The 15,816-nt window shown below is 45.9% G+C and overlaps 1 protein-coding gene across 7 annotated transcripts in view; it reads right to left on the bottom strand.

The window, feature by feature from the left end:
- Positions 1-388: 388 nt before the first annotated feature.
- MAX (MYC associated factor X) overlaps positions 389-15,816 on the bottom strand; it is a 29,454-nt gene continuing 14,026 nt past the window's right edge. For 2 of the 7 annotated variants that reach the window (XM_056133757.1, XM_056133756.1), the window contains 2 exons: positions 3,146-3,269; positions 389-1,904 (listed from right to left, as the gene is read on the bottom strand). In XM_056133757.1, the coding sequence (XP_055989732.1) occupies positions 1,717-1,904; positions 3,146-3,269 (312 nt within the window). In that variant the 3' untranslated portion in view covers positions 389-1,716. Of the gene's footprint in view, positions 1,905-2,562; positions 2,664-3,145; positions 3,270-15,816 lie in introns of all 7 variants that reach the window. The other 5 variants (XM_056133759.1, XM_056133758.1, XR_008795069.1 and 2 more) reach the window with 4 other exon arrangements.

The raw sequence follows: 15,816 nt of genomic DNA, 5'->3' as shown, positions 1-15,816 counted from the left end.
AGACCTCTGCAGCCTCCTAACAACATACTGGCACACTGTAGAAACAGAATACCAGTCACCTCTAAACTCAGCATTCATTACCAGGAGAACTCCAATTCCAAGCTCTGAGTTCGCCATTTCCCAAGTTTCACTTATTTCTCAGGAACTGGATCCAGAAATGTGACCCAGGACAGTCCCATCCCTGCTGGCACCTCAAGAACACCTATCCAATGAGCAGACACTGCCTTCCATTTCTCCACCTGCACAGCCCTCGGCCCTGTCCCCCTGAACCTTAAAAAATTGAAAACTATCTGGCTTCCAGCTGCCCTTCTGTTCTCCATGGTTTCTGTCTATGGAGCCACATTGGCCTTTCCCTTAGCCATCCTGGCAAGAAGACACCACCACCAAGAAGGATAAAATAAGTTTTTATTTATAGTCTTATAGTAAAGGGGGAAGCCTTAACTTGCAAGACAATTCTTCGGCAGTATGTACAACATACTTTTTATTTCCATGGAATGGAACCAAACACAGACTGAGACTACAGAGTATACACTAGAAATCAGCAGATGCTGGGAACGGAGTAGGAAAGAGACAAAGAAAATGAGGCCTAAACACACAAAACCTTCCCTGGGATCCGCTGACGGCAGCCAGACCAGGGCTGGATCACACAATGGGGTAGGTTCCAGGAGGGTCGGGGAGCAGGGTGGGGCAGGGAGGGGTCCGCACTGGGATGTTTAGTACCAGGTAAATTGCTCTTGGTATTTACATACAAAATCAGTTGGCTCTATTTCTTAGAAATACACACGGAAAGAAAGGAAAATTTGATCATTACTTTATGAATCTGTCGCTTTGCAATACCGACATCATCAGAAATAGGGACGATTCATTCAGATTCAAATTTCAGTAGCAGGAAATAAATATCAAAACATTATCACTGGCCCTCAATACAAAAGCTCTACCCCACCCGATTCTCCCTCCCTGTCCCGCCCCCTACCACCACCCCCTGGTGGCTCCCTCTCACTGCTGCCACCTGTCCCGCACACATACCACACACGAGTGTCACGCGGCCCTCCCTAAGGCTGGCTGAGAGAAGCAGGAGTGAAACGGGCCATAGACTCTGCGCTGCTCATCTCTTCCTACTTCCTTTACACCACAAACTTCTTCAAGGATCTGGTCTTTCAACAGGAGCAATAAACAGCTTTTTTTAGGGGGAAAAAATCCTTAAAATGAAGGGGGGAGTCATTCTGATTACTCCGAACAGGTCATCTTCGGAAAGCAGAGCAGTCCAACAGATTCACAAAGTCTATCAGAGGTGAGGGTGGCCTGGGAGGAGTGGCCTTGGGGGCTGGGAGGGCAGGAGTCCCCGGGGCACATGCCCGGCAGGGCAGGAGGAGCTGGTCGTGGTCAGGACACCATGTGCTCAGAGGTCCGGCCGGCCGTCTGTCCTCCACAGAAAAAAGCTGCCAAGTTGGGGTGTTTTGGTTTAAAAATTCCTGGTGGGAACGGGGAATCCCTGAAGGGAAAGGTTTTAAAAAAAAAAGTGGAAATGGGAAAGGAAAACGAGAGCTGTTGTCCAAGAGCTTCTACAAAAAAAATAAAATTAAAAAAAAAAGGGAGAAAGAGGAAAAAAAAATAAAGTCTCTTAAATGGTTCTGAGGGTTCTAAAGATGAACTGATAGGAGGATGAGACGACGGAGGAGACAGACAGTTTTTATTGCTGGCCTGCCCCGCCGGAGCTTAGCTGGCCTCCATCCGGAGCTTCTTCCTGCTTTGGGGCTCTTCGGGCTCCGACTCTGAGCTGGAGTCCGAGCCTCCGTCGAAGGCAGAGATGGTGCTGCCCTTGGCGTTGGTGTAGAGGCTGTTGTCTGAGGAGGGGTAGTTGGTCTGCAGCTGGGCACTCGACCTCGCCTTCTCCAGTGCACGGACTGAAAGGCAACCAAGCGAGTGGGTTATAGTCTTCCGGAAACTGGGGGGAGAAACCGAGTCTCGGCTCAGGGTCCAGCCTGTTCTTCCGAAGGGCTTGCTGGCCCGAGGCACAGGGGAGGAGCTCAGAAGTAACTCCCTTCCGGTGGCTGCCCCACCCACACATTTCAGTTCCCTCCTTTCCCAGTCAGACCTGGGGGCCCAGTGGACGTGGCCGGCCACTCTGCGAGCCACCCAACCCTAAAGAAAAAGCTTGTAATGTCACCGTCCTGTCACGGAAGCCCGGTGTGGAGACAGGAACGTGAGCTCCCTGTGGGAGCAGTGCAATGAGAGAAGCGCCTGGCAACGCCAGGCTCCACCAGGGTGTGAAGGACACACAACAGCAGGCAAGGATGACATAAGACGTACCAGCCAAAGGAAAATTTTGGCTTAGCTCTCATGTACAAGATCCATTTGGAAAGACAAGCTGGACACTTGGAAGCAAGTTACCAATCCACACAGAATACCTGGGCCTTCAACACACAGCCCCTACATGCAGGCTGCTCGGCCCAGTAACCAACCCGCTGCCGCCTCCCGCTGCCCATCCCTTGGTTCAGCTCAGCTTGAGCCTAGAAGGTCACCCATTTATATTTTATTTTATTTCATTTGAGGTGTTCTAACCCAGGTGGTTACTTGCATTTCCTTTTACTTGCATCTTCCATGAGGGAGGAAGAGAAGTGAATTCCCCAGGAACAAAGAACTTGATCAGCTCTCGCTTTCCCCTGTGGTTGTAGGAAAAGGCGGGTGTGAGCATTGGAGAACAGCACGGGCCTGGCCCACGGGCTGCCCTGATCGGACTACCCTGGACAACGGGGTGGGCTCACTGTCCCTGAACACCTGGAGTTTCTGGTACTTACACATCACACTCCAATCCGAGGAGCTCAAAGCTCTTTTTGGACACCTGATGTCAGGCGTAACCCCTACTGCAGGCAGAGCACCTGAGCTCCCAAAAGGGGAGGGATCAGGTCAGAAAAGGTCAACGTCTCCAGAGGTCCAACCCCTAGACTCGACTGTGCCCTCACTGGCGGCTCAGGTCCTTCTTCGGTAAGGCGCTAATACTCATTGACTCAGGCCCGGGAAGCAGGGCTGCAGCAGCGTGCGAGCACATGCTCCGGAACTGGCTCTGACTCGGCAGACCCAGTGCGAAGCCCTGACCTGGCTGGAGCACAGCAGGGCCAGCTGCCCCACCAGCCCACGTGCTCACCTTGCTGCTCCAGAAGAGCATTCTGCCGCTTGAGGTCGTCAATATCTTGCTGGTGTGTGTGGTTTTTCCTTCGCATATACTGGATATATTCTGTGGCTTTGTCTAGGATTTGGGCCCGGGATGCCTGTTGCAATATGAGAAAAAAGCAAGGGGGGACAAAATAAAGACCTAGTCCATGCGATGAGGAGCCCTTTCTGCAATCAAACACTGGGAAATGGAAGCAGAAAGGTGCAGTGGGACTAGGCTGAGGAGACAGGACCTGCCAGGGAGAGCCGCCTCTGAGCCAGCCAAGGTGCCAAGTGCAGGACAATCGCTTACCTCACCAGCACACTCTGCTCTGACAGAGGTAGCTGTACCAGGAACCCAAGATTCAGAGAAATTACTGATTATTCAAAATCACCATCTAGATCAAGTGGCAGGGCCTGGATTCAAGCTCAGGTGGAACTCCTGAGCCTGTACTCCTTCTATCCCATTTGGCTCTTTACGTTTCTTTCCAGTCTTCAGCTTAGCTATGTGGAAACATTAAATACTATTAACAGACAGCTTAGGCCATTAGACAGCTGACTCGGAAAGACAAGGGCAAGATCTCAGTTGGAACTGGCTTAGGATGAGAATAGATCAATTTTTTTCCATCAAGTTCCCAGATTTCAATGAAACCCTCAATCTGCTATTTCCAACTGAGCCATGTTGCTGTGTCATGATTTCAGCCTCTCTGGCTAGGCATTTGATGTCAACACAGGAAGGGTATGCGATTGGGCCACTTCAGGAAGCAACTGCAACCTTTACTATGACCATGGGTAGCTAGGCAACTGCCCAGTTGAAGTGTGCCACCAAAGCTCCTGAGCAATATCAAAATTTCTTACGATGGGGTGGAGAGATAGTATGATCTGTAGGGTACTTCCCTCGCATGTGGCCCACTGGGATTCAATCCCCTACACCCCACATAGCTTCCTAAACCTGCCAAGAGTGATTCCTAAGCACAGATGAATGTGGCCCCAAAGTAAAATTTCTTACTCATGGTAGGTTCAGTGGCTCCTAAAAACACCAGAACACGTGAAATATCAGAACACACGGGCAGGTGACACAGTGGCACTTTTCTTGCTTTACTTTCCAGTTAACTCCTGTGTCTGATCCCCAGCACCATGTATGGTTCCCTGAGCAATGCCGGGGGGTCAGCCCAGGAAGAGACCCGAGTACCATAGCATATGGCCCCCAAACAAACCAACAAACCCAGAGCATAGCAAGAGAAAAAGGACATATCGAACATTCATACTCAGGCTAGCAAAAGTAAACCTTTTGGCAGTAAGTTCTTACAACCCTGATTTACAGAGCCAGGTATCAGACGAGTTTGCAAGCTAGATGCCTAGTCAACACTAGTGCTAGAATTTCCAATCCTTCTTTTTATAGAACCCTTGTTTCATATTCAACCATTCTTTGTATATCTAAAGTGCTAAGCAGATACTTCGAGGAAACATGAGTCAGTCATGGATTCTTATGCCCACAAGCTTACTTGCTACCTGGCTGAGGAGATATATCTATAGCTAGGCAAACAACAAGATAGTACAAATAAGTGTAAATTGAGTAGTGCAAATTAGGAAGATCATGGCAAAGGTGGTTTCTGGCTGGGGTATTTTCCTACTGTGTGCCAGGCATTGGCCTTGGCTCTGTATGTGTTCTCCCACTGGAAACAAATGAGTTTAGACTGAGGAAAAATTTGTGGGAGGCTCACTCTGGAGCAGAGTGGTGTTTCTTAGGACATTTTCAGGGTTATACGTGAAAATATGTAAATGGGGGGGGGATCATGGCATGAGGGGAGGGGAAGGGAAGGAAAAAAAGAAAAGAAAATACTAGGTGAGAGGTGGGAGAGTAGCACAGAAGGAAGAGTCTAGGACTCTAGGAGGCAGATGTGTGCTAGGCTTTGTCACTAATGGATTCTGTGACTGCAGACACAGTATCTCTCTCCATAGCTGGTCTTTACATGACTGCAAATTCTCCCAATCCCACCAAATTCTATGCATCCCATTTCTGATTAAACACTAAGCATATTTACATCTTAGTCTCTTTCTTCCTGCTGTGCCAGGGATTGAAGCTGGGGCTGGAAACACATAAGTGCTCCACCACTTAACTTCAGCCCCTCTTCATTCTATTTGCTCTTGGGTAGGGCGTTTGCCTTGCACGCGGCCAACATGGCCGACCCGAGTTCGATTCCTCCACCCCTCTTGGAGAGCCCGGCAAGCTTCCGAGAGTATTTGATATGCCAGACACAGTAACAACAAAGTCTCCAATGGAGACGTTACTGGGCCTGCTCGAGCAAATCGATGATCAACGGGAGGGCCTTTACCTTTTACCTTTACCTTTGAATCTACCTATCTTGGAAGGCAGGAGTGATAGTGCCGAGGGTAAGGTGTTTGCCTTGCATTCAGCAGACCCAGATGTAATCCCCAGCATCCCATCTAGTCCCCTGAGCACCACCAGAGGTAACTCCTGAGTGCAGAGTCAGGAGTAAGCCCTGAGCATTGCCAGCTGTGGCCCAAAACATATATATATATATATATATATATATTCCCAGAAGACAGTACTTAGAAGGCTGCATTACTTACATAACAAATATAACTAAAACTAGAGGACAAAATGCAAAACCTCTGAAAGGAAAGCACTTAGCAATGTTCAGTGATAATTTTTAACAAATGACCAGACTGAGGAGCAACCTGTGTATAACCATTTTGCATGTGCTTATATGTGAAATTATTTCATTAAATAGGGAGGGAGAAGTATAAGTGAGCAGGAAGTACAGTGTACGAACTAGCGCCAGAAGTGACAGGACGATTTTTGGATGAAGATAAAATGAACAGATGTTAGAACACAGTGACTTGAGAACAAGAGATGCCCCAAAGAAGGCTGGATCTGTTTATATAAACCCAACAAGCCATCTCCAGAATGCTAAGCACAGCCTTTCCTCCACCACTCACCAAAAGCAGAAGTGCCTCAGGTTATGTCAGGTGCTCCTGATCCTTTAGTTACTCAAAAAAAAAAAAAAAAAAAAAGGCGGGGGGTGGGGGGGGGGGGAAGGTAGGGGTCAACCTTATTATGCTTCCCAGGGAACTTACTAAACAAGAATAAAAATCTTTTGATATTTACATCATAGGGACAAAAAGCTAAAGTTTGGGCTAAGAATGAAGCTCAGATCAAGCACTCAGCTTGTATGTATGAGGCGAGGCGCATGGTCCCACCCTTCCCCTCCCCCCAAAAAAGCTAAAGGTTGAAACTAGAAAATGCTAGACTCATCTAAAACCCACCACCCTTCAATCTTTCCAAACTATATACATCACGTGATCAGACCAGGCTTCAGGTGTGGGCAGGTTCTTCCTTGTTTATTGCATTTATACTACGTGAACAGGAAAAGCATGAAGCCAGCAGGAACTCTGGGCTTTATGGCATGCACTGAGGTGTGGCCCGGGTTTTATGGACCATGGAGTGGCCCTGGGCTTTCACATGTGCCCAGTCAGCTCAATCAGCAATCTTCAAGTAAGTATGTATGACTGACATGTCATACTGATAAGTCAACAAGTCCACTGATGACATGTTGTCTCTGTCGACCCAGTAAGAACCTAAGTGATTTTGTGTGTGTGTAGGGTGGGGTACTTGGGGGGTTGGAGCCATACTTACACACCTGGAGGTGCACAGGACTTCCTCCTAGCAGGCTCAGGAGAGCATATCAGGTACTAAAGATCAAACCTGTGCCAGATGCGTTCAAGGCAAGCGCCTTACCGGCTATACTATCTCTCTGACCCTTAGTGATTTTTTTTTCCTGCTAATTTTTAGGATTAGAAGGTAGTAATCTGACTCTGCCTCTCTCAGCAGAAAAAAAGTTCTTCTGAACAGTTTGGATATAGCCCTGAGACTAGATCATATAAATGTGGCTGAAGGAGCCTGACAAAGAATTTGGGCCTTTCCTAGGAGTTAAGAGTTCATGCAAAGTCATTCCTTAGGCCTCTGTTCCACTCTGGGAAACTTATAAAAGGATGATGACTACAGATCCTGTCCAGAAGCTATGGCTACAGCCAGCAATATCAATGACAATAATACTATAGATAATATATTGGCAGCAGCTAATACTGAGTATTTACAAAATGCTAGGTATCCTTATACTACCTTCTGATAAATTATTTCCCCTATTTTATAAATGAGAAAATTGAGAGACAGAGCTGCTGCAGCTTTGCTCAGTGTTCCTTGACTTGTAGGTAGCAGTTTGATCAGGACACTTGTATTTTGGAAACACAGGAGATTTTGGAAATTTTTTTAAAAAAAAGTGTGTGTGTGTGCGCACGTGCGCACACACACACACACAAACACACATGTGCATTCTCTCTCTCTCTCTCTCATCCCTCTGCAGGGACAGGGGTGATATGGGAGAAGAGTTTGAAAAAAAGAAAAATGACTATGAAAGAGTCATCTAAATTTTGAACTAGAATGTTAATAAGGACCCTGGTGAAAATGGAGACACTCTTGAAAGAGTAGTTTGGTGAATCAGCTCTGTAGAGTAACTGGTAGTAGTGAGCTGAAGTTGAAGCTCAGATGAAGACACTCTTGAGTAGTCTAGAAAACAATCTCAGTTGCGTATAGTAATTGCAGTGAAGAAGTCTGCTTTTCTTCTTTTCTTTTCTTGTCTTGTCTTTTCTTTTCAAAGACAGGCGAATACTAAACAGGTCTCTAGCAGAGAAAGAGCAAATAAGAGCGGGAAACCTGAACCCGGATCTGTGGAAGGGAAATACCAGCAGCATCCCACAGAGCTGCTGTTTTCATTACCTAGAACAAAACTAAAACGGGCTATAGAGACCTCAGTGTGACTGCCCTCCAACTCTCCCCCATCCACTGCCTTGTTGCTGTCCCTTCTCTTGTTTGATACAACACCTGCATGTGTGCATCCCTGCTCACAGCAGCACGTCAGAGGGAAGTCTCTCGCACGAAGTCTAACCCAGCCACCCACCTAACAGAACTCTGAGGGAAACAAATGCTCCACCCTTCGTATTTTACTAAGAACTGACTACTATAGGGGCCAGGAGATGGTTCAAAGGGCGCAAGTGTATGCATAGGGATGTTTGATCCCTGGCACCACATGGCACTACACCACGAGCAGCTTCCTAAGAGTACCAGATGTGCCCTCATCCAGAGAAAAAAAGAATTGAGGACATAGTTCATAAAAGGCTCTGAAGAATTTCTAATGTAGTTAGTGATGATTAAGATGATTAAGATGACACCCATAATTTAAGGAATACCCACTTTAGATAGTCGTTCTCAAAAATCTTTCGTGAGACAAGAGTTTAATCCATTTCCTGGAGTTGAAAATCTGCAAGTGAACTGCTAACTTTTATAAACATCCACATTGTTTTAGAAAGCAGGTGGAGATAAGGAGAAAGAAACTAGGAGTACAAGACTGCTAACATTAGGTAGGAACATTCCCTAGGGACCTAATGCATACTGGGAAATAGTCATCTTAGCCTTAAGATTAACTCCTGTCAAAATTAGATCCTACTAAGCTGACATTATAGCTGCTTTTTTGTTTCCCCCAGAAAGCCATCTTCTGGGGAAAAAAAAAAAAAGAACTATTGCATGACTAAGCACTGACATCTGTTTTATTCTGTACTAATTTTTTTGGTACAAGTTATCTTAAAGAAATAAGACTATTTTCTCAGGTTTTTACATATACTGCAGTAAAGGGAGGGCTAGAGCAAAAGCTGAAGTATATTTCCATTTGAATAAGTCATCTTCTGAAAACAGAAATGAAGAATTTGCACAGTAAGCCTGAGAGCTCACATCATGTTGGAACTCCTGTTAATACCAACAAAGGGAAACCCGAAGGCTGTGAGATTCAAGCTAAACAGCACCATGGTTCTTCCAAGATGTCCTGTTACCAGGCCCCTTCTAGTCCAAAATACCACTCTGATTAGCAAGGGAAGGCAAGAATACCAGGCATTAGAAGTAGCGTATTAAATCATGAGCTAGATAATTACTCAAGGGTCAAACAAGTAATTTTTTAAAACCCTGCATTCTCTTTTTTGTGAGTTCTTTGGTAGTCTGAAATGAAGGTGTGATACCTCCCCTTTTCATTTTTATCAAGTCTTAAAAATATTCTTAGAGAAAAAGACAAAGAAATACTAAAGAAGGCTGGAAAGGCATTTGCTTGATCCCTGGCACTCCATATGGTCCTCCAAGCCCCACTAGGAGTGATCCTTGAGCGCAAAGCCAGGAGTATCTCTCAGTTCTACAGCATGTGATCAGGGATACTGACGTATACAACAAAGAAATGCCAAAGGGAAGATGGCATAGTAATAAACCCCTACCTAACCTTCCAAATCTCATGACTCAAAAAGCATTAGGTGAGAGACTTTACTGACTCTCTCCTGAGGAGCCTCCCTCTCATGTCTCCACTGAAGAAGACCCAAGAAGGACAGACAAGGTTTCTGCTCTCAAGAACCACACCCATCCCCTAGACAGGCGATAAGCACATTACAAAAAAAAAAAAAAAAGCAGCAAAGGCTAGGCCAACAAATGGACACTGGGGTAAAATGGAGTTTAATTTTCAGGGTGGTGAAGCATCTGCTATGGGGCTTAGAGGCAGACAGGTGGAGAGACTCTCAGGTCTGGGGTCAGGGGTGAAGAAACCAAGCCTGGGCAGGACAAAGTGCATAGGTGGAGGAGGCCTTGTGAGCAGATCTGTTCTCTGTGAACCCCTAACACAATCTGGCTGGTGAGGCTAGAGTCAGACCTGAGGAAAGGGCTCAGACAGACAGAGAGCTGACACACAGGAGAGGATACCCAGCCCCACAATCAAAAAGAAGGGAAAAGAGCAGGAGGAAAAGTGGAAACCTTATTTAACTTCAGACATGGAATGCCAGTCTTTACATCATTGGAAAGTTTACACAAATACATTTTACGAAGAACTCAATATTTATAGTTTTTAAGCTCAGAGCCAACCATGGGCAACAGGGTCACTGTCACTGCCCTCCCATTGTTCATCAATTTGCCAGAGCGGGCCCAGTAATGTCTCCATTGTGACACTTGTTACTGTGTTTGGCATACAGAATACATCACAACTTTGCCGAGCAGGCGAGATACTCTTGGTAGTAGCTTGCTGGGCTCTCTGAGAGGGGCGGAGGAATAGAACCTGGGTTGGCCCAGTTGGTCGCGTGCAAGGCAAACGCCCTACCCACTGTGCTATAGCTCTAGCCCAGGGCAACAGGGTAAGATACAGAAAATTAAATAATCGCTACAATGGGATATGACAAAATAATAACCTTAATGGGCTGGAGCGATAGCACAATGATTAGGGTATTTGCCTTGCACGCGGCCGACCCGATCGACCTGAGTTTGATTCCTCTGCCCCTCTCGGAGAGCCCAGCAAGCTACTGAAAGTATCTCACTCGCATGACAAAGACTGGCAAGCTACCCGTGAGGTATTCTATATGCCAAACACAGTAACAAGTCTCACAATGTTACTGGGCCCCCTTGAGGAAATCGATGAACAACGGGAAGACAGTGACAGTGACAATAACCTTACTGAGTAGAGCTAAGTGAGTAGGGCTTATAGTTCATTTAAAAAAAAAAAATCCATCAGGGCTAGAGTGATAGTATAGCGGGCAGGGCATTTGTCTTGCATGCAACTGCCCTGGGTTGGATCCCTGGGCATCCCATATGGTCCTTGAGCACTATTAGGAGTGAGTCCTGAGTATAGTGCTGGGAGTAACCTCTGAGCACTGTCTGGTGTGGCTTCCAAACAAAACAAAACAAAAAAAAACCTCAAACAATAAAGACAATCCCTTCAGTAGGGCAGATCCACCCCTACCCTCTGCCCAAATGTTCCCTTTGTGGGGGTGTGTCCAGGGGACCATAAGGAGCGATAAAAGATCAAATCTGGATTAGCAGTATGCAAGGTAAGCATGCTATCTGCTGCGTGCTCTCTCTCTAGCCTCAGAAGATACAATGTAGAAATAGCTGCTGAATTAACTTGCTTAAAAAGTATCCAGTAGAACAAAGGCAGAGCTGCAGACCAATGGAACAGGGTTGAATATACTGACATGTCCCCCCAAAAATATTATCATCAAATCTTTGACAAGGGAGCAAGAAATGTTAAGTGGAGCAAAGAAAGCCTCTTTAACAAATTGTAATTCAAAACTGGACGGCTACATGCAAAAAAATGGGCTCAGAACTCTGCCTAACACCATGTACAAAAGGAAGATCAAAATGGATTAAAGATTTCAACATCAGACCGGAATCCATAAGGTACATTGAGGGAAAAGTTGGCAAAACCCTCCATGACATTGAAGCTAGTAGTATCTTCAAAGATGTCACACCACTGGCTGAGCAAGTGAAAACAAGAGATAGACAAATGGGACTATCTTAAACTAAGAAGCTTCTGCACCTCCAAAGAAACAGTGACCAAAATACAAAGACAGTCTACAGAATGGGAAAGGATATTCGCCCAATACACATCCAACAAGGGATTGATATCAAGGATATACAAAGTACTGGTCGAACTCCACAAGAAAACATCCAACCCCATCAAAAAATGGGGCGATGAAATGAACAGAAACTTTCTCAAAGAAGAAATCCGAATGGCAAAAAGGCACATGAGAAAATGCTCTACATCATTAATCATCAGGAAGATGCAGATCAAAACAACAATGAGATATCATCTAACACCACAGAGACTGGCCCGCATCCAAAAGAACAAAAGTAACCTGTGTTAGCGCGGATGTGGCGAGAAAGGGACCCTCCTCCACTGCTGGTGGGAACGCTGACTGATTCAGCCCTTTTGGAAAATAGTATGATTGATTCTCCAAAAATTAGAAATTGAGCTCCCGTTTGACCCAGCAATACCACTCCTGGGAATATATCCCAGAGAGGCAAAAAAGTATAGTTGAAGTGACATCTGCACTTATTTGTTCATTGCAACACTGTTTACAATAGCCAGAATCTGGAAAAAACCTGAGTGCTCCAGAACAGATGACTGGTTAAAGAAACTTTGGTACATCTATACAATGGAGTACTATATTGCTGTCAGAAAAGATGAAGTCATGAAATTTACATATAAGTGGTACATGGAAAGTATCATGCTAAGTGAAATGAGTCAGAAAGAGAGGGACAGACATAGAAAGATTGATTGCATTCATCTGGGGAACATAAAGTAACAAAACAGGAGACTAACACCCAAGAATAGTCAAGGTAAGTACCAGGAGGTTCACTCCATGGCTTAGAGGCTAGCCGCACATGCTAGGGGAAAAGGCAGCTCAAATAGTGAAGGGAGCACCAAATAAAGGGTGTTGGGAGGATCCTCCCAGGATTAAGAGATGCATGCTGAAAGTAGACTATAGACTGAGCATGATTTCCACTCAATGCCTCTTTCGCAAACCACAGCACCCAAAAGGAGAGAGAGAACAAAAGGGAATGCCCTGCCACAGAGGTAAGGTAGGTTGGGGGGAAGTGGGGGGGGGGTGGGAGGGATACTACGATCAGTGGTAGTGGAAAATGGGCACTGGTGGAGGGATGGGTACTCGAACATTGCATAATTGAAACCCAAGCACAAAAATTTGTAAGTCTACAACTGTACCTCATGGTGTTTCACTAATAAAAATTAGAAAGAAAGAAAGAAAGAAAGAAAGAAAGAAAGAAAGAAAGAATCTAGTAAATGGGGCTGGAGAACAGGGGGTAGGGTGTCTGCCTTGCACATGGCCAACCCAGGTTCAATTCCCAACATGCCATATGGTCCCCTGAGCACCAGGAGTAATTCCTGAGTGCAAAGTCAGGAGTAACCCAAAAAGCAAAAAAAAAAAAAAAGTATTCAGTAAAATGAGTCTTTCCTAATAATAATGCGGTCAGGGTAGAGAAGGGGCTGCTTCTTTGAAATTAAACCCCCCTCTGCTATATATATATATTCATATATATATATTCATACACACACACACAAGTGTAACTAGGATTGCCCATCACAGAGTTATGAGTGGACTTTAAAAAGTGATTTTCAACCATAAAATCATTATGCTCCCTGGTATAAAGAAACATCTACCTGTTAAGGAAATTAGACTTAATGGAGATGAAACATCTCAGTGTCCTACCCTACTCGTTGATGTTCAAAATTCAAACTATCAATAAAGCACCTGTTGAGAAACAATATTCTCTCTAAATGAGAGAAGACCTTCAAGAGCAGACACCTTCTATTACCACTGTTAAGAAATCCTCTACAGTCTCATAGCTCTTAGCACACAAAAAGCTGTTGCTGTTTTCTCTAAGGGCTGCTTCCTGGGGTGCTCTCACTCTCCATGCTGGGGACCAGTGCATACATAACAGTCTACCACAGACGCTGAAGTGCCTTATATGTTCACCCCACATCAAAAAATTCTGAACTTCATGATGACTTAGGAGACGTCACTTTAGGCTGTGCTCTCTTTCAACATAGTTCTATCCAGAAAGAAGAACAATTATGCATAATAACAGGGGCATTAGGAGGAGACTTACAAGATGAGCTATTGCTATAAATCACTAAGCAGTTGGCAAATGGCAATGCTGATGCAGACCCTTATATCACATGAGTACATATGCTAAGGAGAGAGGGTAGATCAGATATAATCACGCTCGCTCAGGTTCTGAGACTAATAGAGAACTAAGAATTAGAACCCTCTGTAAAGGCAAACTGATGGGTTGGCCACCAGGTCTTGGTCCCGCCCCGCCCCCCCCCCCCCCCCCCCCCCAGACAGGGTGAGTTAGTGCCAGCACGACATTGGGCAACACTCCCTAGCTCCCAAGCCAGGGTACTTCAAACAAAGACTTAGGGCTGAAGAGATAGTATTTCATTAAGATTAAAAACTATTCAATCTTTAACTTGTTCACTAGTTACTAAGATACAGTAGAAAAATGGAATCTGCCACCTGAAAGTCTTGAGTTCTAGTCCCTGTGCAGCTACACAGAGTAAGAGCACTGTTTTGAGCCTAATTTCCTAATTGATATACAAAAATGGTAGAAGAGATTATCAGTAGCTGTTCATTTACAGTAGCATAATATTCATCTCCGAGAATTGCTATTTAATTTTACAGTGCAAAATTTACAGATACCAGTGATCATTTTATTTTTTATTTCAATTAAAAAGGTGGCCCATTTTTTATTTCATAGTAAAAATATAGGAACCAGGAGGTGAGAAAGACAACTCAATGGGGTGAGCACTTGCTTTGTATATGAGGCCCAGGCTGCGTCCCGGACAGCAAATGGTCACTGGAGCACCACCAGGAGCAACCCTACAGGAAGTAGCCAACTCTCACTAAATGTGGCCCCCAAACAAGCAACACCCCCACCAACAAAACACAGCAAATCTCAGAAATAAAAATACAAGAACAAAAAGCACACTTTTGTGTATAAGAATAAACTGAGGGACCAGAAAGATAGTACAGCAGGTAGGGCGCTACCTTGCCTTGCACAAGGCCAACCTGGTTTCGCTCGCTGGCATCCCATATGGTCCTCTGAGCACCACGAGGAGTAACTGCCGAGTGCAGAGCTAAGAGTAACCCAAGCATTGCCAGGTGTGCCCCCCAAAAACAAAAGATAAAAAACTGCACCTGAGTCTTATCTCACAGTTAAAACTGTTTTGGGACCAAACCTGGCAGTGCCAGGTGACCCTGTAACACTGAGGATCCAACCCAGGCCTCCTGTATGCAAAGCTCGTGCTCAGCCTATTGAGTTCACATGCTGTGTGTTCTCATCCCCCTCACTCTTCTCTCCATTCCCCCACCTCCGCCACTCTCTCTCCCTCTTAATCCCTCCCTCCCCGTCTCTCTGTGGCTCTTTGGAGCTCAGGGCTTACTCCTGGCTCTAAGATCAGGGGTTGCTCCTTGTAGTGCTCAGGGGATCAAATGGGGTACTCGGAATTGAACCTGAATTGTACCTATTGAACTACTGCTCTGGCTCCCTATAAAAGAAAAATATATATGTGTGTGTGTGGGGGGGGGGGGGGGGGAGAGGGACCCGGGGCATAGATCTCCAAGCCTGCTCAGATTGGGACTGGGCCTCCTCCACCCAGATCCCCCACCTTCCAGGCATTACAACCACCAACTGCCCGGTGCCGTGTAATCCCATCAACGGCCAAGACCCAGAGACTCTAAAACCCTGCTCCCAGAAGTGCAGGACCACATTTGCAACCGCGCGACATCTTATTATCTAGGTCTTACTCTGGTGAACCTGGCAGGCTACCAAAAGTATCCTGCCCACATGGCAGAGTCTGGCAAACTCCCTGTGGCGTATTCAATATTCCAAAAACCAGTAACAATGATGGGTCTCATTCTCCTGACCCTGAAAGAGCCTCGAATGTGGCACTTTTTAAAAGTCTCAAGGCTAGGACAAAGGAGATGTTATTGGGGCCTGCTCAATATAAAAACCAAGCTCCCGGAACAGAACAAGGCAGAGTCTCCTGCCCCCGCGCCTGGTTGTCCTCACTGGGGCCCCTTGGAGAAGGGCAGATTGAGTTTCCCTCTCTGCCCTGAGCAGAGCCTCAACAGCTGAAGACCTCCGGGACCCAGCCAAAGCCATGCTGAGACCACTCTCCACACGCCTGGATGAGGAACCGGCAGAGGAACCCAGGTGTATGGGACCCGGGGCTGAGATCTCCAAGCCTGCCTGGTTCGGGACTG

This window comes from Sorex fumeus, unplaced genomic scaffold (genome assembly GCF_029834395.1).
Source record: "Sorex fumeus unplaced genomic scaffold, SorFum_2.1 ptg000098l, whole genome shotgun sequence".
NCBI classification, from domain to species: Eukaryota; Metazoa; Chordata; class Mammalia; order Eulipotyphla; family Soricidae; genus Sorex; species Sorex fumeus.
Note: the sequence above shows the minus strand (reverse complement) of the source record. Positions and strands in the feature narration are given on the sequence as shown.